This window comes from Sciurus vulgaris (genome assembly GCF_902686455.1).
Source record: "Sciurus vulgaris genome assembly, chromosome: 1".
NCBI classification, from domain to species: Eukaryota; Metazoa; Chordata; class Mammalia; order Rodentia; family Sciuridae; genus Sciurus; species Sciurus vulgaris.
Window position 1 is genome coordinate 161,983,672 of NC_136461.1, and position 22,464 is coordinate 162,006,135.

Consider the following 22,464-nt stretch of genomic DNA (forward strand, 5'->3'; position numbering starts at 1 on the left):
AGATATTTATAGCACACATAAAAGAATTAATGGTAAATGTTTCTTATTGGTACCATTTTCTTATTAGACATTTTAGAATTCATTTTTATTGGTATAGGCTTTATATGTCATTAGATTAAAAAGTACTTGGTTCATGAGTGTATCAAAATCCCTAAACATATTTTCTTTCACTTGCCTTATCTACTTATAGATTTCAGCAGAAGAAATAAAGGATAATAGAGTGGTCTTGTTTGAAATGGAAGCCAGAAAACTGGATAACAAGGTAGGTAGATCATGCAGATTTCAACAAGGAAGCCATGTTTTCACGTCACGTTGATTTCTTTTTAAGAAAATCATGTGTTTAATTTCAACTCCATCATTTGAGCATAATGTAGGGTTTTAGTTACTTACAAATTCTGTGTGTGTGTGTGTGTGTATGTGTGTTTAAACAGAACCTATTTCACCTTACCTTTTTAAAGTAGGTATAATCAAAGAATTAGTGTAGATCAAAGGAAGAGTTGAAGGTAAATGTTAACGTTACTTTTAAAGTCATTAGAGTAGTTGGATTACTTTCCGGGAAAAAATAAAGAGCCTTTGCTTTATTAATTACAAGTCAGTTTTTCTTTTTGCATTCAAGCATCATTTTTTAATGAACGATGAGTACCTGTACATAATAGCACAGTAATATTGTTTATAGCATGGATTATAATCATTCTTTGAGCAATTTTTATACTTAATTCTATAATCTAGTTAATATTCTTCATCATTTACATTTACAGTTTAGTTTGAAAACAGGCTACTTGCCCGGGACTTTTTTCTTTTCTTTGGGAAAAATTTAAATACATACAAAAATAGAATAGTATTTTTAAAAATTTCATATCCCTATAACCCATCTTTAAAAATTATAACTCATTAACTGTTTTGTTTTGCCTATGTAAATATTTTTGGTGTGTGTGTGTATATATATATAATTTTTTTTTTTTTTTTGTGGTACTGAGGATCAAATTCATGACCTTATATATGCTAGGCAAGTGCTTACCATTGAGCTACATCCCCATTCCTTTTTGTATTATGTTGACAGGATCTTACTAAATCACCCAGGCCAATTTTGAACTTGTGATCCTCCTGTCTCAGACTCCTGAATAGCTGGGATTATAGGTGTGTACTGCCAGGCCCACTCTATTTTGGTGTATCTCTAAAAACCCTTTAAAAAATGTAATTGTTCAAAATGTCTCTTAGGTTGTTTTTAATCTATAAATCATTCCCTTTTTTAAAAAATTTGTTCTTTTTAGATATTCATGACAGTAGAATATATTTTGACATCGTACATAAATGGAGTATAAATTCCCATTCATGTGGTTGTATATGATGTGGAGTTATACTGGTTGTGTATTCATATATGAACATAGGAAAGTTATATTTGATTCATTCTCTTTCCTATTCCCCTCCCCACTCCCTTCCCTTCATTACCCTGTGTCTAATTCAATTAACTTCTATTCTTCCTTCTCCCTGCCCTTATTGTGTGTTAGCATCCACATGTCAGAGAGAATATTTGGCCTTTGTTTTTTTTGGAATTGGCTTTTTTCACTTAGCATGATAGATTCCAGTTCCATCCATTAACTGTGCTATAATTCCATTCTTATTTCTTATATTCCACTGTGTGTATATACCACAGTTTCTTTATCCATTCATCTGTTGAAGGACACCTAAGTTGACTCCATAGTTTAGCTATTATATATTGAACTGCTATAAACATTGATGTGGCTGCGTCACTGTAGAATGATGATTTAAAATTCTTTGGGTATAAACCAAGGAGTGGGATAACTGGGTCAAATGGTGGTTCCATTCCCAGTTTTCTTAGTCTCCAGACTGCTTTCCAGAGTGGATGTACCAATTTGCTGTCCCACCAGCATTGTATGAGTGAGTGTACCTTAGTCCCCACATCCTCACCAACATTTATTGTTACTTGTATTCTTGATAATTTTCATTCTGACTGGAGTGATATGAAATCTCAGTGTAATGTAATTAACTTGCATTTCTCTAATTGCTATGATATTGAACATTTTTTCATATAGTTGTTGACCATTTGTGTTTCTTCTTCTGTGAAGTGTCTGTTCAGTTCCTCAGCCCGTTTATTGATAGGGCTATTTGTTTTTTTTTTTTTTTTTTGATGTAAAGTTTTTGAGTTCTTTTAATATCCTGGAGATTAATGCTGTATCTGAGGTGCAAGTGGCAAAGATTTTCTCCCTTTCTGTAGGCTCTCTCTTCACATTCTTGATTGTTTGCTATGAAGAAGCTTTTTACATCCCATTTATTGATTCTTGATTTCACTTCTACTTTAGGAATCTTGCTGAGACTTAAGCTGACATGATGGAGATTTGAGCCTACATTTTCTTTTAGTAGACGTAGGGTCTTCAGTCTAATACCTAGGTCCTTGATCCACTTTGTGTTGAGTTTTGTGCAGGGTGAAAGATAGGATAGGAATTGCATTTTAAAAATCTCTTTTGAGCCCATTGTGGTGGCACATGCCTGCAATTCCAGTGTCTAGAATCTGAGGCAGGAGAATCACAGTTTTAAATTCAGCCTCAGCAACTTAGTTAGGCTGTAAGCAATCTAGTAAGACCCTGTCTTAAAATAAAAAATTAAAAAAAGGGCTAGATGTGGCTCAGTAGTTAAACATCCTTGGACTCAATCCATTGTACCCCCAAAAAATTTTTTTAAATATAATATACATATTGATTTAAAAATCATATAAAAGACTTATATAGTTCCAAAACAGAATCTACAAAAGAAGGTCTGTCTGAGAAACTTATCTTCTTTTCCTGTCTGTCCTATCCTGTTTTATGTTTCTTCCCTGTTGTAATAATTTTTAAAAACTTAGACAGGCATGGTGGTACATGTTGGGTGTGGTCACGCTTGCTTCCTTGTAATCCCAGCAGCTTGGGAGCCTGAGGAAGAAGGATAGAAAATTCAAAACCAGCCTCAGCAACTTAGCAAGACCTTGTCTCAAAATAAAACAAAAATTTACAAAAGGGCTTGGGATTTGGCTCAGTGGTTGAGCACCCCTGGGTTCCATCCCTGATACAAAAGTGAGTAAAATAAATAAATATATAAAAATAAAACTTGTATCTTATGACCTAATCCTTTAGTCTTATAAAAAATCTAAAAATTTTTTGTGTATGTACATGTATTTGTACACACATTCATTTGTACATATATATGTATAGCTATTTATGTGCGTATATACTTACATATTTGTATTTGTGTTTGTATTCATATTTGCCACCTGCTGCCTTTAGATAAATGTAGCATGCTAGATATGCATTCTTCCACCTTGTTTTTTCTCTTAATACGTCCTGGAGGTCAGAGCAGGAACTTTTAGCTCTTGCTTTAGTACTAATACTGACAATTTAATGAACTTTCAGACAAGGTCTGGTTTCTGACCTTCAAAATGGTAATAAGCATTTTCTGCCTTTCCCGTAGGATTATTTTAAAGATAAGTCATGCAGAGCATGTTAATGTGTTTTTGAAAAGTTAACTTATCTATGTAGAATTGTTATTAGTTTTAGAAAATGAGAGGCACAGAGAGGCTTATGTCATTTACTTAAGATTTTTCTTAGAGATAAGGCTAAAGTTCTGCATAGTCTTTGTTTGTATTTTTCACTCTACTACGTATTTATTTTCTTGACATTAAACTTTGTACTTAGAAGGGAAATAATATTTTCTTAATTCTTAATACTGAGGTTAATTTCAAGATAAGAAACTCTTCGGGGACACATTTTTATATATTACTAAAAGATTAATTAACAAGTGTTCTTTCTTTTTTATTGATTCTTTTTAGTTATACATGATGGTAGAATTCATTTTGATATGATTATATAAGAATGGAATATATCTTATTCTATTAGTATCTTATTCTTATGGATGTAGACAATAGTGGGATTTACTATGGTGTATTCATATATGGATTCACTCTATGAGTGATTTGTACATAAGAAAATTATTTTGGATTTATTCCTCTGTCTTTCCTTTTCCCATACCCCCTCCCTTCCCATCATTCCCTTTTGTCTAATCCACTAAATATCTATTCTTCCCCTCTCCCCCCTTATCGTGGATAAGCTTCCACATATCAGCAAAAACATTCACCCTTCAGCTTTTTAGGATTGGTTTATTTCACTTAGCATGAGTCTCCAGACTCATCTGTTTACTTACAAATGTCATAAAGTCATTCTTATTTATAGCTGAGTAATATTCCATTGTGTATATATATGTGTGTGTGTGTGTGTATATATATGTGTGTGTGTGTGTGTGTGTGTATATATTATATATATATATATATATATATACCATATTTTCTTTAGACAGTCATCTGTTGGATATATTACTTATCATTTTCATTTTCAAAAATAGTAAGTAATATATGCTAAGGAGTATATACATTTCAAAGCAAAAATAAACAAATATGAGAAAGTCATCTATGATCTCACCACAAGTTTAACCTCTGTGAGTGATTTGTACATAATTCCATAATTTGTGTGTGTGTGTGTGTGTGTAGCATGGAAATAAGGGAACTTTTGAGCACTCACTATGCCTAAGCATTGTACAGGAGTGCTTTGGTGAATTTTAGAAGGAATAGAAGATATGATTTGTGCCCTTGAAGTATTTCTATTGTACACTCCATGTATCTACCCTTGTTCCCTTTGTGTATAAAAATAGTCTGAATTGGTGAAAAAAATTGGTGAAAGAGTATTGGACATTGAAGAGTGAAATAAAAAGTCAAGATTCTCCAGTTAATTAGATATGTGATTTTGGGAAAATCATTTAATTCCTCTGAATTCGTTTTTTCACTAATAGTTGTGCTTCCTTTTATAGAATTGGTATGGCCAATTTTGGGAATATCATTTGTATGAAACTACTTAGTGCTGTGTGAATGAAATCTGTTAATGCTGAAAACAAGCCAAACACCTCTATTGTATGGTCCATTTGATCAAAGCATTTTAAAACTGATGTGTTTTTGAGAAGTAAGGGTATGATACACAGGATTATGAGCATTTATTACAAATACCTTAATAATTCTCTCTAGTAGCCTTCAGCAGGTAAATTAATTATTGAGAAAGGTGATGGATTTGTGTTTACAACCAATACATCTATATTTTGAAGTTAGATTCTGGTGGTTGCTAGCTTGTATAGAGTGGTGAAATACATGATTTCAGAGAAGAATGAATGTTGTTTGTTTGCTTAAATATAGGATCTATTTGGAAAATCAGACCCATACCTGGAGTTTCACAAGCAGACATCTGATGGAAACTGGCTGATGGTTCATCGAACAGAGGTAAAGATCTGAATCTAAAAAGTAGACTGAAAGTGTTCTTAGAAATTGTAGTAATCTCAATTTAAAAAAAATTATATATTAATAGAAATATTAATTTGAGTTCAGATTTTTTGCAGCTAGAGATACAAGGTTAATATGCTCACTTATTTTTTATTTTAATGAAGCATTGCTGCCATGCTTAATTATTTCTATTTTGAAAAAACTTAAACCCTTTGAAGAACACTAAATGTGTTCCTCTGTACCCCTTACCAGCTGGTCTAACCTGCACACACTTGTATTCTTTCTCTCTCACATGCATGCATGCATATACACTTATATACAAATATATTTCTCTTTTGCAAAACCATCCTAATGTAGTCTGTATACAGCATGATTCTTCACTGTTAAATGCTGGTGCAGGCACTTCTCAAGAATCCAGGCATTCTGCACCACCATGCCTTAGATTAACATTGAAATAGTAACACCATTCAATATACCCTTCATACTCATATTTCCCCAGTTATCCCACATGTTTGATGTTATTTTGTTTTATCCAGGATCCAGTGAAGACTAATGTTTTGCATTTGACTATTATGTTCCCAGTATTAGACTTTTTGTTTATTTCTCTGTACCTTCATGCCATTGAATCTCATGAATAATTAAAACCAAATTGTCCAACATGCTGGATTCTTCTGTTTCCTCACAGCTAGATCCAGATCAAACATTTCTCTCAAGAACACTTTATGTGTACCTTCCTTTGCATCATCAGGGATCTCATAGCTTGCCTACTTGGTTAAACTAGCAACCATGAGATTTTGCCACCATTAAGTTCCATTTTTCCCCTTTGTAATTAATAGGTTGTGTGTGGTGTGATACTTTGGATCTGGATGAATTGCCTAGTCTCTCACATTTTATCCAGTGGTTTTAGGATCCATCAATGATCTTAGCTTGAATCAATTATATCAGGAACTATAAAATAATGATTTTATTTTTCTGAAATTTTTATTTTTTTACCTACATTAGCAAGCATTCCTTTTTTTATCTTTTTGCTCTCTCTTTTTCTCTGTTTATTTTTGGTGTCATTGTAAACTCGTAAATTGTTATAACTATTAATAATCATTTTTGCTGCTCAAATTAATTCAGATCTGACAAGGAAGAGATCCTTCAAATGATGTCTGGGTTCTTTTAACATCACCCTATTAGTCTTTAATCATTCTCTTTTTTATGATAGAGTGTGTTCTTGGTTTATACTGCCCCAAAGCTGGAATAAGACATTTCTTTGAAGTAACCTATTTCTATAAAAGATAATACTATTTATATACCAAGATTAGAGTGATAGATGGGCTAGGATGTCATTGTTTTTAGGCCTTTTCAGTGGACACTGCTGGGAAATATGTATATTTGTGTATATGTTTTTATTATGCATATAAATATGGTATTAAAATTTGCAAATTGTGAATTTAGACTTCTTTCTCCAATTCAAATCCAATAGGGCAAGTTTTATTCTTACCTTTTTTTATTTCATATTTAAATCTTTTGTGCTCAGCAAGGAAACTCCTGGTTTCCAACAAAATCAATAGGCTGCAGTCTGGTTCATGTATTTCCCTAATAATTTTCTTACCATGATTAGACAATTTATTGTAATTTTCATATAACGGTTATATAATATTATCCTAGCTAGTTTTTCATTGAAATAGTTGAATGAGTGAGGAGGTGAGGGATGAATTATGAGAATAGAGCAAGAACCTAGGACAGGCAAGAGTGAAATGTTAATGAACTAAATGTTATCCTAATGGATCCTTCACTCTTTATCTTTATAGGTTATTAAAAATAACTTGAATCCTGTTTGGAGGCCTTTTAAAATTTCTCTTAATTCCCTGTGCTATGGAGATATGGACAAAATCATTAAGGTAATTTGAAGTTAAATATAGATGCTTCTTGACTTACTGTGGGGCTATGTCCTAATAAAGCCATTGTAAATTAAAAATAAGTTTGGCTGGGGGTATATGCTCAGTGGTAGAGCATGCTCTTAGCCTGCATGAGGCCCTGGGTTCAATCCCCAGCACCAAAAAAAGAAAAAAAAGAAGGAAAATATCATAAGTTAAAAACACATTTAATACAACTAACTTACCCAACATCATAGTTTAGCAACACAGTACACTGTAGAGTATTAATTGTTTACCTTGGTGATCATGTGGTTAACTGGGAGCTGTGGCTCTCTGCCACTAACCAATGTTGCAAGAAAAAGAATCTTATCATGTGTCACTAAACCAGGAAAAGATCAAAATTCAGAACTCAAAGTACAGTTTCTACTGAATGCAAATCACTTTTGCACTATAGTAAATTTGAAAAAATCATAAGTTCAACCATCATAAGTAAAGGACTGTCTATATAGAATATATACACAAATGTGTGCATGTTCACTTATTTTATAAAATTTTTATAATGATATTTTAAAAAAGTGAATGATATAACAGATACCTATAAAAGCTAAGTTTTATGTGTATCTAATAATACTAAGAGTGTTTCCTGGTTAATAAAATAGTTGGTTTGAAGGAATAGGCATGTGTGATAAATATGTTATCCTGCTACTTAATCAAACTGTAATTTCTATTTTATTCTATATTTTAACAAATAAAACGTCCAATTTAAATGTTTTTGTCTTTTAATAATTTTTTTTCTTTTGTGAATTCAACCTTTAACTACATCTCTTTGCCTTCATTGTATCCCTTGAGATAAAAGCAGATGGTAAACCTAACTAAGCACCCAGAGATTCCTCCTCCATTACTAAGGGAGGAACATAGTGGTAGCATTGCTGTCCCTTATTTTCAGGTTAAGATGTAATTCATTGGAGACTTCAAATGACTTTAGTTTTAAGAGTGTCAGAGAAATACAGTGGGAGCAGGGAAAAACAGAAGATACCTGTGTTTTTTTTTTTTTTTTTCTATAAATTTTATTTATAGTCATATACCAAAAAAACCCAACCAATATAACAAACAAACAAAAATATATATTTAAGATATTTTTGTTCTGGAGTCATTATCTTTACAGGATTCCATATAGAAGCTTTCTTTTTTTGGGGGGGTGGGGGATACTGGGGATTGAACTTGGGGCACTCAACCACTGAGCCACATCCCCAGTCCTATTTTGTATTTTATTTAGAGACAGGGTCTCACTGAGTTGCTTAGTGCCTCACTTTTGCTGAAGCTGGCTTTGAAATCGCGATCCTCGGGGCTGGGGAGATAGCTCACTCGGTAGAGTGCTTGCCTTACAAGCACAAGGCCCTGAGTTCGATTCCCAGCACCCAAAAAAAAAAGAGTGAAATCGCGATCTTCCTGCCTCAGCCTCCCGAGTTGCTGGGATTGCAAGCATGCGCCACCTTACCTGGCCATATAGAAACTTTCTTATGTTCAGAGATCAACATACCATAATTTTTATTGTTTTATTTTTCCTTTTGTAATTAATATAGTGGGAGCAGGAAAGATAATGTTGTAAATAGTATAGGATTTGGAGTCAGGCTACAGTTCAAGTTTTGATGTAGTACTTTAATAAACCAGATAAAGGGATGTTGGGCAGATCACCTAAGTTCTTCACTTCACTTATATGATGGAGATAATTTGTATCATACAAAAAAAGTAAAGATAAAATAAAATTGAGAAGTTTTTAAACTGTAAAACACAGTAGAGATGCCATTATTGTTGAAAACTGCTTCATTTCTGAGACACATAAGTTTCTCAGAATTAAATTCTCAGTTTATAGAGAAATTTAAAAATCAGTGTTAGGTATGATTTGTATGGTGTGTCAAATAGCAATGAAAATCTAGGAACAATATAAATAGTAGAAAAGTAGTTATAAAATTAATTTTCATTTTCAGACCAAATCCAGTACTTTTACTTTTCTCATTAAAAACAGTACGCATCATTAGATCGAGAGACGGGAGAGTCTGGGAAAAAATGCCTAAACCATTACTATTTGATTGCTTGTAATGAAATGTTAACAACAAAACAATGTTTCTAAACTTTTTTGCTCACAGTGGCATGCTTACAGAGCTATTTTATTATAGTAAGTAAACTAATTTTCTGAGCTTTTTCTGATGAATGTCTTCCATTCTTCAAAGTTTCTCAGTTTGTTTTTATTTATACACAACTTGGTTTACCACATCATTATTCACTTTATTTCTCTAGTTCTCTATTTCTTTTTGATATCAGATGATCGTACATCTGTGATTCACTTACTATTTGGAAATTTCTTAGAAGGAACAGAGGAACAGAGAAGTAAAGTCATAATCCTCAGTAGTCTCTTTGTTGCAATGTGTTATCACTCTAGCATGTATTATTTCCATAAAACCAAGTGAATAAGAGAAATAATCATGCATGCTGCCACTTTGCCTAAAATGAATGCCATAGTGAATGTATCGTGTGATGTGTACATTCTTTTACATATATACATATGTATATATGTATATATGCATACATTTGAACTTCACAAGTTCTACTGATAGTGTTGTTCAAATAGTCAATAGTACTGGTCTTTGATTTTTGAGAAGGGAGAAATTAAGTAATATAAATCATTCAACCCCAAACTGTATCTGAATGTAGGCTAGCATTTTTAAATGTTGACTGCCTTCAAAGGGATAAAAGGAAGTTTTTCTCATCTAGTATTATAGTGAGTAATCAGGACTTTTAGTTTAAAAATATTTTTTATATTTCTTGGAGTTTTAGTCAGTCTAAATGTATTCAGTTAAATATAATCCTAGCTCTGTAAGATTTGTTTAAATAAAATTTTGGCTTTACTAAAACTTAATCTTACTTAGATTTAAATTTGTGTTTTCTAAAAACAAATCTAAAATGTTAAGTTCTCTTTTGCATAGTTGAAAAATGTCAGGTAAAAATTATCTTATTAAAATTTTAAGATAGTTTGTTTTCTGCTTTATTGAAATTTTACTTCCTCTAGAAAAATCATCATTAAGTTTCTAATTTTCTTTATCCTTGACACATTAGAATTGGATAAAGGGCTTTTGGTCTAAAAACTGGATATTGAATATGTAGAACAAGAGTCTGTCAGACTTGGTCAGTGACCAAAGTGTCTGCAAAACAGTTTTTAAACCAATGCCTTCCTGTTCCTCACAGTTACAGTTTTAGAATTTGCCTATTTTGATTGATTGCTGTTTAGTGTTAACAAGAATAATAAAAATACAAGTAAGAAATGAAAGACTTCCATTCTTGATAAGCAGTCATGTATAGAACTAAGAAGAAAAGCCATCACTTTGCCAAGTGAACATATAACAATCCTGAGCATTTTAACTTGGTGATTAATATAACTTTGTGAAGGATAGTAGCAAGTTGGCGTTCTCAATTGGCTGAGGGCAAATGCAGATTCCTTCTCTTTATAGGCTTTTGTTTTGAAGCACAGACTCTAGGTTTTAGAAGCGTCCTCAGCATAGCCTTACATTACCTGTGTTGGTTACCACACAGGCATACTATCTTGTAAGACTTTTAATTTAATTCCTCCATGTTTCATTTCTGCAAAATGGGAATAATTGTAACAGGATTCTTTCTCTCGTTACCTCACAAGGCTATTTAGAGAATGTGCATGGTGCACATAATAAAAGTTCACAGAAATGAAATAACCCATTTTGAATATGAAGTACTATAAAACATTGGTGTTGAATGTTTACAACCACTATGGTCAGTTTTCAGCTTTCCTCGAACACCTCTGCTTGCTAATAGATCACACCCTCTTATTTTTCTCATTGAAGAGTATTTTAGTATTCTGGGAAGTATTTACTTTGTAGTTACATCCATCAATCTGACACAAAACTATCCATAAATCAAATACTTTCACCTCTCTTCTCTCTGCTTTCAGGGTGGGCTGGGGAGGAGGAGAGTGTCTGCACATTTAATAAGAGCCAAATTTAAGACTAGAACTCAATGTGTTTTAATGCAGGAATGGAGTAAATAGACCTAGAATGGATAACTTTCCTCAGTGGGCTCAGGACTTTTTCTTTTTATTGTGAGAGTTGTGACTCTCAGAATGATGCACATCTGACTTCATCATATTTATCTCCTAATTCAAGACTGGCCTCTCCAGATTGTGGTTAATGAAATACATTTTTTTCATAATTCTAAATTATCTAGAACTTAATTATATAATTTTTAACCATGTAGGATATTGACTTCCTTTTTTCCTCCAGATAATGGCTTCTAGCCATTGTATAATGATACAGTGGATGAGAAAGACGATGTAATTTATTTTGCCTCTTATCAACTTTTATAGAGGATATGAAAGAGAGGCTGAAAATTTCTTAATGTGGAATTTGAACAGTATTTGTGTTTTGTCATCTGCCTGTGACCTATTTTAGTGCCCTCTTCCAAGGATAGCTGAGGTCCAAGGGACATTTCTGATAGGTCACATTTATTGCAACTAATACTTTTTAATAATTATATTGATTCATTTTATTGAACTTAATTCCAGGTAGAGTGTTATGATTATGACAATGATGGATCACATGATCTCATTGGAACATTTCAAACTACCATGACAAAACTGAAAGAAGCCTCCAGAAGCTCACCTGTAAGTTATGTTTTTCAATTTATATATACTATATAGTTTAACTGTGCATTTATTATTTTATTTTTTTTGGCATACCAAATAGTTTTACCATGTGTTTGCTATACATTGTATAATGCTCTGAAATCTGTGGGGGATTTTTTTGTTTGGTGGTTTAGTAATTAGATAATCCAAAATTCATACTTCAAATTGAGCGGAACACTATGTAATGACTACCAATGCCAGTTGAGGAAGCAAAGATCATCATGATGTCAGTCACTTGCAATGGAAGTCCAGACTCTTTGCCCATTGTACCTTGGAAAGGAAAGCATAACAGGCAAACAGTGGATGGAACAGTCCTTTACTCACATAGAGAAGAGATAGAGCAAAATCAGCTTCCATAGTAGGCATCAGTCTCCCAGAGCCAGGGAGTCCCTTCTGGCTGCCAAAGCAGGGCAATTTTCTGTGTGTAACCCTCTTGTGCTTCTGTGGAAGGTCTCGGCCTCTCCCCTGTGGAGTTTAGAATACTGAGAGCCAGGGGTGAGCCAGAGGGACAGACCCCAAGGCTTAAGCAGAACCAAGGAGCACTCATTGAGTATGAAACTGGGAAAGGTATTTCCACACAGGTGATAAACCTAGTACCAGCTCTAAAGGACTCTTATCTTAAGATAAGAAATTATTCCAGGCCCTAGGTTCATTCCTAAATGGCCAAGGTAGTGTCAAAGGATATGTGCATGAGGCTGCCTTTCTCACCAAGTTACATTTATATTTAGAGGTTTGATTTCCTTTGGCTTATTATAGCACATATAATTTGATCAAAAGTTCTTAGTTTAAGGCTATTTGCATTTCACTAGTCACAATGGTTAATATCAACTATGCTAGACAAGTGTCTGCACTTGAATTGTATACACTTATGCTACATTTGCACAGACTGTTACAATTGGCTTGCTTCTGACTTGTCTTTACCCACAGGACGGACAAAACTTAGTTTGTGGTTCTTCAAATGATATAATATTAAGCTATTATTAATGGCATAACTTTTATTAAGATCATTTGATGGGCTGTGTAGTGGTGGTGGTGCACACCCATAATCCCAGCAGCTTGGGAGGCTGAGTCAGGAGGATCTTGAGTTCAAAACCAGTCTCAGCAACTTAGCAAGGCCCTAAGCAACTTAGTGAGATCCTGTCTCTAAATAAAAAATATTTAAAAAGGGGCTAGGGATATAGTTCAGTGGTTAAGAGCCCTTGGGTTCAATTCCTAGTACCAAGAAAAAAAAAAAAAAAAGATCGTTTGATTGCTTTAACTATATTTGGTTTAGCACCCTAACTTATTCATAAGAGCAATTCTGAAACTTTCTGTCTCTCCACTAACATGGCCATAAGTACACTGTTTTAGCCAGCTATTTTGCTGCTGTGATTAAATGATCTGACCAACATAATTATAGAGGAGGAAAGGTTTATTTGAGGGCTCATAGTTTCAGAGGTTTTAGTTCAGAGAAGGCTGGCTCCATTCCTTGAGGCTCGAGGTGAGGCAGAACGTCATGGCAGAAGAGTGTGGGAGAGGGAAGCAGTTTACATCATCAGGAAGCAGAGAGACACATCTCCACTCTCCAGATACAAAGTATATACCTCAAAACCAGTCTCCTCCAGCCACGTCCTACCACTTCAATTAATCCCAGCAGAGATTAATTCACTGACTGGGTTAAGACCCGATCATTTCTCCTGTAAACCTTCTTGCATTGTCTTACATGTGAGCTTTTCGTGACACCTCACATCCAAACCATAACAGACACTATTCAGAGTTTTTATTTACCCTTCTAGTTTGAATAAGTAGTTAATTCTCTTGGTAGCTTACTTGTAATGGAATGATATGAATTGTTTATTAGCTTCCTAGAGACCTGAATAATGCTCATGTATGTAACATCTGCTTTTGAAAATACAAACATGGTGTTTGAGAGAAAAAAGATTACAGGCAGGTGAGAAGTTCTCTATTACCTAGTCATGTAAGTGAAGTGACCTAAAAGAAGGTATGGAAATTTTTAGATCACATCTTAAAAAAAGGAGGTGAATAAATAAAACACATGAGCCAATTGGTTTAAGTAATTGAGAAAAATGAGTTTAGAGCAGACATAGTGGGACTAGCATTTCCCGAAGGTCACATAGAGACCTGTAGTCCTGCCCCTAGTCCCTGGTCACACAGCCTAAGTACCCAAAGTAGCAAGTACAGAAGTGCTAGTGTGGAGGAAAGACCTCAAATCACCTAAACAGTTGAAATACAAAGATTGAATTGACTCCGAGTTAACAATTTTTGAATTAAAACAACAAAGAGCTTTAGCTGTAAATATTCCATTAAAAAATTTTAAAGACAGAATTAATTGAGAAATGGTGAAATTCTGAATGCTTACAGTTAAGCAAGCTTCCTAGATGAACTAACTACGGAGTGGTCTAGTTGTTGTTTAACTAGTTTGAGTTCATTGTTTTATTCCAGAACCAGAAAATAACTTGCTTTTATAAGACAAGTGACCTAAGAACTGTGGAATACTTTATGGGTCATGTAAAGCTTTCCTGAATGTGGCCAACTTGATCCTTCCTTCCCTCTGGATGCAGGAGGGTTTTATTGTTCTGCAGGGATAAGACTTACCAAGGAACAGGGCCATGTCTTATCATCTTTGCATTCTCAGTATCTACCTGGCACAGTGCCTGTCACTTAGTACATACTTTGTAAAAAGGTAAATTAATGAAGTGAAGTAATCTAGCTTCAGTGAATATTTTATTGAGGGCATTTCTGTATCTCTAATACTCAATTATGAATATTTATGATTATGATTAGGACTGCCAAAATCCTGAACCATTGAGGAATTTAACATATTTCAGTTTACATCACTGTATCAAATATATTTTTAAGATATTGATTCTTAGAACATTAGTAGTGATTGTCAGAAGTACATCAGTGGGGCTGTGGTTGTGGCTCAGTGGTAGAGCGCTTGCCTAGCATGTGTGAGGCACTGGGTTCAATTCTCAGCACTGCATATAAATAAATGAATAAAAATAAAGGTCTATCAACATCCAAAAAACAAATTAAAAAAAAGAAGTACATCAGTGACTTGCTGTTAACTAGTGGAGGCACTTACCAATTATTGGTTGAGCATTCGTATGTTCTTATTATGCATGACAGTGAGAATTTAAAGGCATAACTTAGAATTGATTATACCCTAGCTGTGAAGTAAACATTAAAGGAATGAAAAATAATAGAGAGTATGAGCTAGGCCTAGTGGCATCTGCCTATCATCATAGCTACTTGATGATGGGAGGGATCTCAAATTTAAGGCTAGTCTCAGCAACTTAGTGAGCCCTTGTCTCAAAATGAAAGGGCTGGGAATATAGATCAGTGGTAAAGTGGTAAAGGCCCTTGGTTTGATCCCTGACAACCCTGCCACCACCACCACACACCCAAATAGTATGTCACAAATTTTTTTTATGACTTGTAGATGGATGGAGATTAGAAGATGAGAGTAGAAGTTGTAGAGGAGGACTCGAGCCAACCCTTAGACAGATGGTTGGACAGGAGATGGTATGAAGATCATTCTGTTTGAGGAAGGAAATTTACAGGAGAATGTATCAGATATTAGATTTATTTCTTAAATGTATTCCCAGTGGCAAGAAATCTTCTATTTTGCCACAGGGTTGGGCTTCATATTTTTTCTGTATTATAATGTCAGGATTTTTTTCTTCCTTTCTATGCAGCATATATTTGTTCTTTGTGTTGCTAACAGGGGTAATATTTTATTTTCTTTATTACAAAGAAGAAAGGAAATTTGCAAGGAAATTACTTATAGAGGCAAAATTTATACTTGGAAACTGTTCTTAAAGGTGTGCTATTTTAGGAGCACCTTAATTGTTGGAATCTTACCTGATAAGTATTCCACATGCTTACTGTTTTATGTAATTGTTTCAGAGTTGTATTTTGCAACAGACCTATATCAGTAAGTGGTTTCATTCCAAAGGGAAAAGATTGTACATTTAAATTCACAGTGGCATTTCTAGCATTGCTTGTAAAAATTAACATTTTTGTCTTTTCTTTCTACAGGTTGAATATGAATGCATAAATGAGAAAAAGAGGCAAAAGAAAAAAAGCTATAAGAATTCAGGTGTTATCAGTGTGAAACACTGTGAGGTCAGTTTGCTTTGCCTGCTTATAATGAGATCACATTTTGGGATCTCCTGTCATTATAGTTCATATCAAATGAGTTGTTTAGGCAGTTGAAAATCAGATGAGCACCTTTAAGGGAAAGAATAGAGTGGAAAATAGTAAAGGAATCTTTCTGGAAACTTTACTTCCAAGATTTCACAACTTTTTAGCAAAGGACAAAGAGTATTATAGTTTTATCTTCGAAAATGTGAGATTAAAGGTATTATTCTATCCCCTTAGTGGAAGTGGTCTGACCCAGTGTAGCTATTCTAGTTATAATTTCAAGATGAGATGTTATGAATGGAGGGAAAAAGTCAAAATTTCTTACAGTAAAGAAAGTGAAATTTTTTAATTTATATTTTTACTATGATATCTTGATTATTATACTTATTAAAGCTGTCAACATATTAGACTCATTTCTCATATCTTAAAATTTAAAGTGAATATCTTTCATCTTTGGCCATTAATATTCTTGTCTTTCTAAGCATTGCCATAATTATCCTGAAGTAAATCTTATAGATTCATGACATTTAGGGGCAGGAGTACTTTGTACTTCAATGCAGGTATGATTTCCACGTGTTTATATCATGTGCTCTTCAGCTTGTAATGTCTTTAAAACTTATGCCAAGAAGCTTTTTTGTTTCTTTTGTACAGAAGGAGAGTTTTAATTTTAACAGTTTGCTGTTTGTTTTTAGATTACAGTAGAATGTACGTTCCTTGACTACATCATGGGAGGATGTCAGCTGAATTTCACTGTAAGTAACACACTAATTTTCTAACATAGGCTGTAAAACATTGCTTTCCCCCCTCAATTTTGCAATATTCTTTTGTTTATTGCCAAACTGACCATGATGAAATTTGCACAATTTATTTAGATCCCCTCAGAGACCTCAGACAGGTTGCCTAGGTTCATCATGGAAATTTTGGTTTTGTTGCTGAAAGAACTCTTTCTCCTGAGAGAAAGCAGATATGTACAAATGAGCAGTTATCCTGCAATAACTTAAGGAATAGAAAGCATTAATTCAATAGATTTGTAGAAAACAACTCCTAAGTCTGACTCATGGGTATAATGATTCATGATTTAAAACAGCTAGAAAAACAACAGCGAGTTATCTCATGTTGAGGCTTTAAATGTCCATGGAAATAGGCATTTATTAGGAAATGATAGGAGCAGGAATGAACTTTATGTATGAACATTTGTGTCTTGTCTCCTGAGGTTTCTTGATCATCGAGTACAGATGACCCTGCTTCTCCTTATTAAGGGCTACTGTTGTTATTTGGCAGGTGGGAGTGGATTTCACTGGCTCTAATGGTGACCCAAGGTCTCCGGACTCCCTTCATTACATCAGTCCCAATGGTGTCAATGAGTATCTGACTGCCATCTGGTCTGTAGGACTGGTCATTCAAGATTATGATGCGTGAGTATGACTTTGGAAATGCTGAAACACTTATTTTCACAATTCCCTAGAAAGGGCAGTTTCTGTTTTATCATCTGGTACCCTGATACAGATGGTAGAATAAGGGTACTGGAGGGAGTAACTTTTTCCTTAAAATTTCTCTAGTTTATTTTTCCTATTTTTCTCTTTGTTGACAATCTTAGTATTTATCTGTGATCTCTCACCTCTTACTGTGCTTAGTTACAATGTATTATACAGAGAGTTCTTATTTAATAGCTGACTAAAGTCAGCAAGACTTATTTTTTGGATCTAGTTGCCTTGGGGTTTATTTATTAGATAAGTTATATGTGTGATTGAAGTTCAAGTGACATATTTTGTAGACAGTAGTAAAAACTATTTCTTAACATTTGTTTCCTTGGCAGTCATCAAATACTTTTTTAATGACTTTTAACAAGTGCTAAAAGGTAACTAAATATAATTGCTACAAAATATTCTAAATGGATGTGCAGTGAATAGATTTTGAATTGATTTGGGGGTTGGGGATATAAATCAGTAGAGTGCATGCTTAGCATTTGTGAGACCCTGGACTCAATTCCCAGCACCAAACAAACAAAACAAAACAGTACAAAGCTTTGAAATAGATTTGAATACTTTTGAAAGTTTACTAAACAATAGAAGAAATATGCATTAGTAATTTTTTTTAGTAAATCTGTTACAGCTCAAGATAAATTTTCATTTGCTTTTGCCTGTTGTTATATATAATAAAAGTCCTAACATATTGATGTAGCTTTTTATTAATCTGTCCTGACAAAATTTAGACAGAAATTTTTCAGGCAAATGTGAACATATCTAAGGCAAAGGTGGCAATTCCTTTTCAGGCTAGTAAACTTGAAGGCAAATATCATTATGTAAAACAAAAAATTACTCTAAAGAATACTTTGTTATATAATCTAAAATGAAAATATAACCATGGACATAGTACTGTTATTCAGTATTGGAGTATTTCAAGTTAAAATTAGCTTGTATAGAACTATAATGAAATTTTCAAAGTAACAATTATAATGGGATTCATAAAAAGAAAAAAATTTACAGGATTACTTTCTTTGCCTCCTGGAAGTTAATAACAAATGCATGCTAAAGTAAATTTACCATAGTGGAAAGAAACAACAAACAAAAAAATGAAACACGTAGTTCTTAGATCTAAGAGAAATTCAAAGTGTAGTAATAGACAATAAGAAAACAGTAACCTGCCCTGTCTCTATAAAGAACATTTCTGACTTTATGTGCCTCTTTCCATTTGTCTGTCTAGCTGGCTGGCTATCTATGGAGATGAGATCTCGCTGTGTTATCTAGGCTGGTCTTGAACCTTTGGACTTAAGTGATTTCCATCTCTGCTTTTTTTTTTTAAATAAGAGGAGTCAAATACAAAATGAACTAACTTTTCAACAAAATAAAAATATTGAATAAAAATAAAGGCAATCGTAGTAATAATGATAGATTCCCTATATGTATATGCCAGCTATTATGTGTCAGGGACCATTATAGTACTTTCTTTATGTCTTTTTTTTTTTTTTTTTCTAAATTGTGCTGGAGATGAAACCCAGAGCCTTGTGTACATTAGGCAAACATTCTGCCACTGAGCCACACCCACAGCCCTAGAGTACTTTCTATTTAATACACATCTAATCCTCACATTTCTCTGTGTGATGGGTACTTGATTTGCATCATTCAGTAGAGAAAATTGAGATTCTGGGAATCAAGTAACTTGTTCAGAATCAGTCAGCTGGTAACTGGAAGAGACAGGGTGGAGCCTGGACCATTGGGCTCTAGAGACATGCTCTTGTGATAATTATTTGGAAGGGTGAAAGAAAAAAATCACCATTTTGATAAATTAAATCAATAAATGATTTTTTGGAAGTTCAACAAAACTTAGATAAAACTTTGGCAACCCTAACCCCCAAGAAAGAGAGCACACATAGAATAATAATTATGAGACAAAGATGATAAGCATAAATTTAGAGGAAATAACTCCTAATATATTAATACTTTGTAAAATTTTATGCCTTTACATTTGAAAATCCATATGAATGTATGATCTTTTTAGGAAGCTTTTTAATTACCAAAGCTTTTTAATTACTCAAAGGCACAAAACTTGAATAGTCCAGGAACCATGGAAGGAAAGAGATACATCCTTAAAGAGCCAGTGCTTACAAGGGCAGCAGGCCAGGACAGTTTCATATGTAAATTATAACAAATCTGTAAGGAATGATTCAAACACCAAAGATTCAACTGAAAAATGAAAATGTTACAAAGTGTCAAGAATTCAGAAAGGTGGTCAGAGACAACACAAAATAAAAAATCAGGTTCTTACCAACTATCAATAATCAATTAAAAAATTCAGTGGAGATAAGTCACATTTCATAGTGCAGTAAAAAATGAAAGTGAGAAAAACTGCAAAGTTATACTGAAGAACGAAGAAGGAAATTTGCTTAAATGGAAAGATATGTCATGATTTTTAGATAGGCAGATGCTATAATAATGATGTAAAATGTGCAGTTTCTTCTGAATAAATCAATTTAAAGTAATATTGGACTGGAACCCCGATGGGAATGATTCTTAACATTTTCTAGAAGGAAAAAGGAGTTAGAAAATTTTCAGGTGAGAGAGAGAGAGAGAGAGAGAGAAGAATTTGCTCTAGCAGGTATTAAGACTTATTTTAGAGCTAAAGTGTGGAATTTGTACTTGACCAGTGGAACCAAGCAAACAGGCTAAAAGTAGATCCACATGTACATACATATGAATTTAATATATGAAGGAGTTATCATTTTAGAAAGTGGAAGGGATTGTAACAGCTATTAAACTAGATAAGAGTTGAATTGGATCCTTGACTTATACCTGTAAATACTAGTATATTATTCTGAATAAATTGTAGACCAAACTGCTAAAATGAACACCCCCAAACAGAGCAGCTTCACCCAAATAGAGGAAATATCTCAGGACTGATAACTCAGTTTTGCCACTCTCCATTTATAGATTCCATTCCTGGGTCCAGGGCAGCTTCCCTGGTTCTCATCTCTAGCCAGTGGGAAGAGGAGAAAGGGATCTGGGACTGCAAATGCATTCCCTTGTCTGGATGTGATTCAGAAGCTGCTGACAGATCCCTCTATTCACATTTCCTCTGTTAGAACCTATCCAGCAGACCACATCCATTCCAGAGAGGCTAGGAGGTGAAGTCTCTAGCTCAAACGTTCTATTATCAAGGAAGGAGGGAAGTGATGTTGGAGGGGAGCTGCAGTTTTTGCTCCATATCCTATTCCAAAACACTTTCCAAATGATTAGAATTTTAATATCAAAAGCATACCTTGAAAGTTCTAGGAGAAAATATGTACAAATTGTTATCTTGCAGTGGAAAAGGCCTTTAAGTAAGACAGACAAAAGCAGAAATCATGAAATAATTTTTTTTTTTTTTTTTTTGCGGTGCTGGTGATCGAACCCAGGACCTTGTGCTTGCAAGGCAAGCACTCTATTGACTGAACTATCTCCCCAGCCCATGAAAGAATTTTTTATGTGTTTATATTCATTAATATTAAAAACCATGAAAGGAAAGATATTCTAAACAAAGTTCCATATTACACATCAGGAAAAATATTCGATATGACATAGGTTCCATCTTCAGTACAAAAAAGAGCTGTTAAGGATTAATTTACAAAGCATATCCCCAGTAGAAAAAAATAGTATATTTGTTACAGTGTTTTATGATAACATTGGCCATCTATCACTGTGGATGTGGGAAAGTATCCATACAGTGGAATACTCATTAGTCATTCACATGATGTCAATATTTATTCAGGTCCCCAGACCCTATCCCTAAATCCTTGAGACCAAATCTTCATACATTTTGCTGCAAAAACCTGAGAGTTTTATGATATTTGGCATTTGCACTGTGTTTCTATGGCCAAATGTATGAATATTTATATTAAATGGCATAAATAAATGCTATAAATAACCTCATCAGCGAGTTTAGGTCTTATTGCTAAATGAAATTGTTCTAAACTACTGAAAACATTTGTGATTTTTAGGGCTTTGTGAATTATTTACACATTTGTTCAGTGAAATGATGTGCAATATCTAAATAGAAAAGAATGGGTTATAAATCATGAATATAATTCCATTTTAATAAAATTTATAGAGACATTGCTTCTCCCTCAATGCATAGAAAAATATTTCAAATAATGGTTATATCTGACAGTTATAGGTAATCTTCAGTTTATTTTTATACTTTTCTAAGATTTTAAAAATTCTTTTAAAATGAGCTCATATTAATTTTATTATGAGTGAAAATACAGCACTTTCTTTTGAAAAAGACAAGATTTCACTTTTCTCAAATTTTCATTTTAGTGATAAGATGTTTCCAGCTTTTGGTTTTGGAGCTCAAATACCGCCTCAGTGGCAGGTAAGAGGAAATCTCATTTTAAAGCTTTGCTTCCTACAAAAGCAAAACAGGATTCATAGTTCATCTTTCATCTTTTGACAGGTGTCACATGAATTTCCAATAAACTTTAATCCATCCAATCCCTACTGTAATGGTAAGTTAAAAAGTAAGCATGAAGACTTGAAGCTGAAAGACCTCACTAGTTTTATTTTTTTCTTGTGATTTGAAACTACTCAATCACATGTCTAGGTTTCATTTTGTGACATTTTCTGTTAGAGAAGGTAGAAAAACTATACCAAGTTGTGGTTAGGGTAGTGATAATTGTACAAAATCAGTATTATGGTGATAAAGGTTCTGAAGTTTAATAGAACAAAAAATAAATTCATAATTTGGGGAGTAGATCAACAAAAATTATATATTAAAAGTATTTTCAAGTAAAATCAACTTTCAATAAAATGAATAATTCAGCTTTATAATTCTTCTGAAGCCTTTTTAAGAGTAACAGTTACTCTACAAAGAAAAAGCCTCTCAGATCTAATTACATGTAACTCAAACAACATTCTGTAAGTAGATGGGATGGGTGGAAGGAACCAAGAATTGTGCACCTA

General features: G+C 33.6%; 1 protein-coding gene across 1 annotated transcript in view; it reads left to right on the forward strand.

Moving 5' to 3' along the window:
• The window catches only part of CPNE3 (copine 3), a 46,538-nt gene that overhangs the window by 17,091 nt on the left and 6,983 nt on the right, over positions 1-22,464 (forward strand). Inside the window, exons 5-13 of the mRNA XM_079143801.1 lie at positions 191-262; positions 5,228-5,311; positions 7,111-7,200; positions 11,765-11,863; positions 15,926-16,012; positions 16,723-16,782; positions 17,312-17,445; positions 21,823-21,877; positions 21,959-22,010. Of these exons, the coding sequence (XP_078999927.1) occupies positions 191-262; positions 5,228-5,311; positions 7,111-7,200; positions 11,765-11,863; positions 15,926-16,012; positions 16,723-16,782; positions 17,312-17,445; positions 21,823-21,877; positions 21,959-22,010 (733 nt within the window). The remainder of the gene's footprint in view (positions 1-190; positions 263-5,227; positions 5,312-7,110; positions 7,201-11,764; positions 11,864-15,925; positions 16,013-16,722; positions 16,783-17,311; positions 17,446-21,822; positions 21,878-21,958; positions 22,011-22,464) is intronic.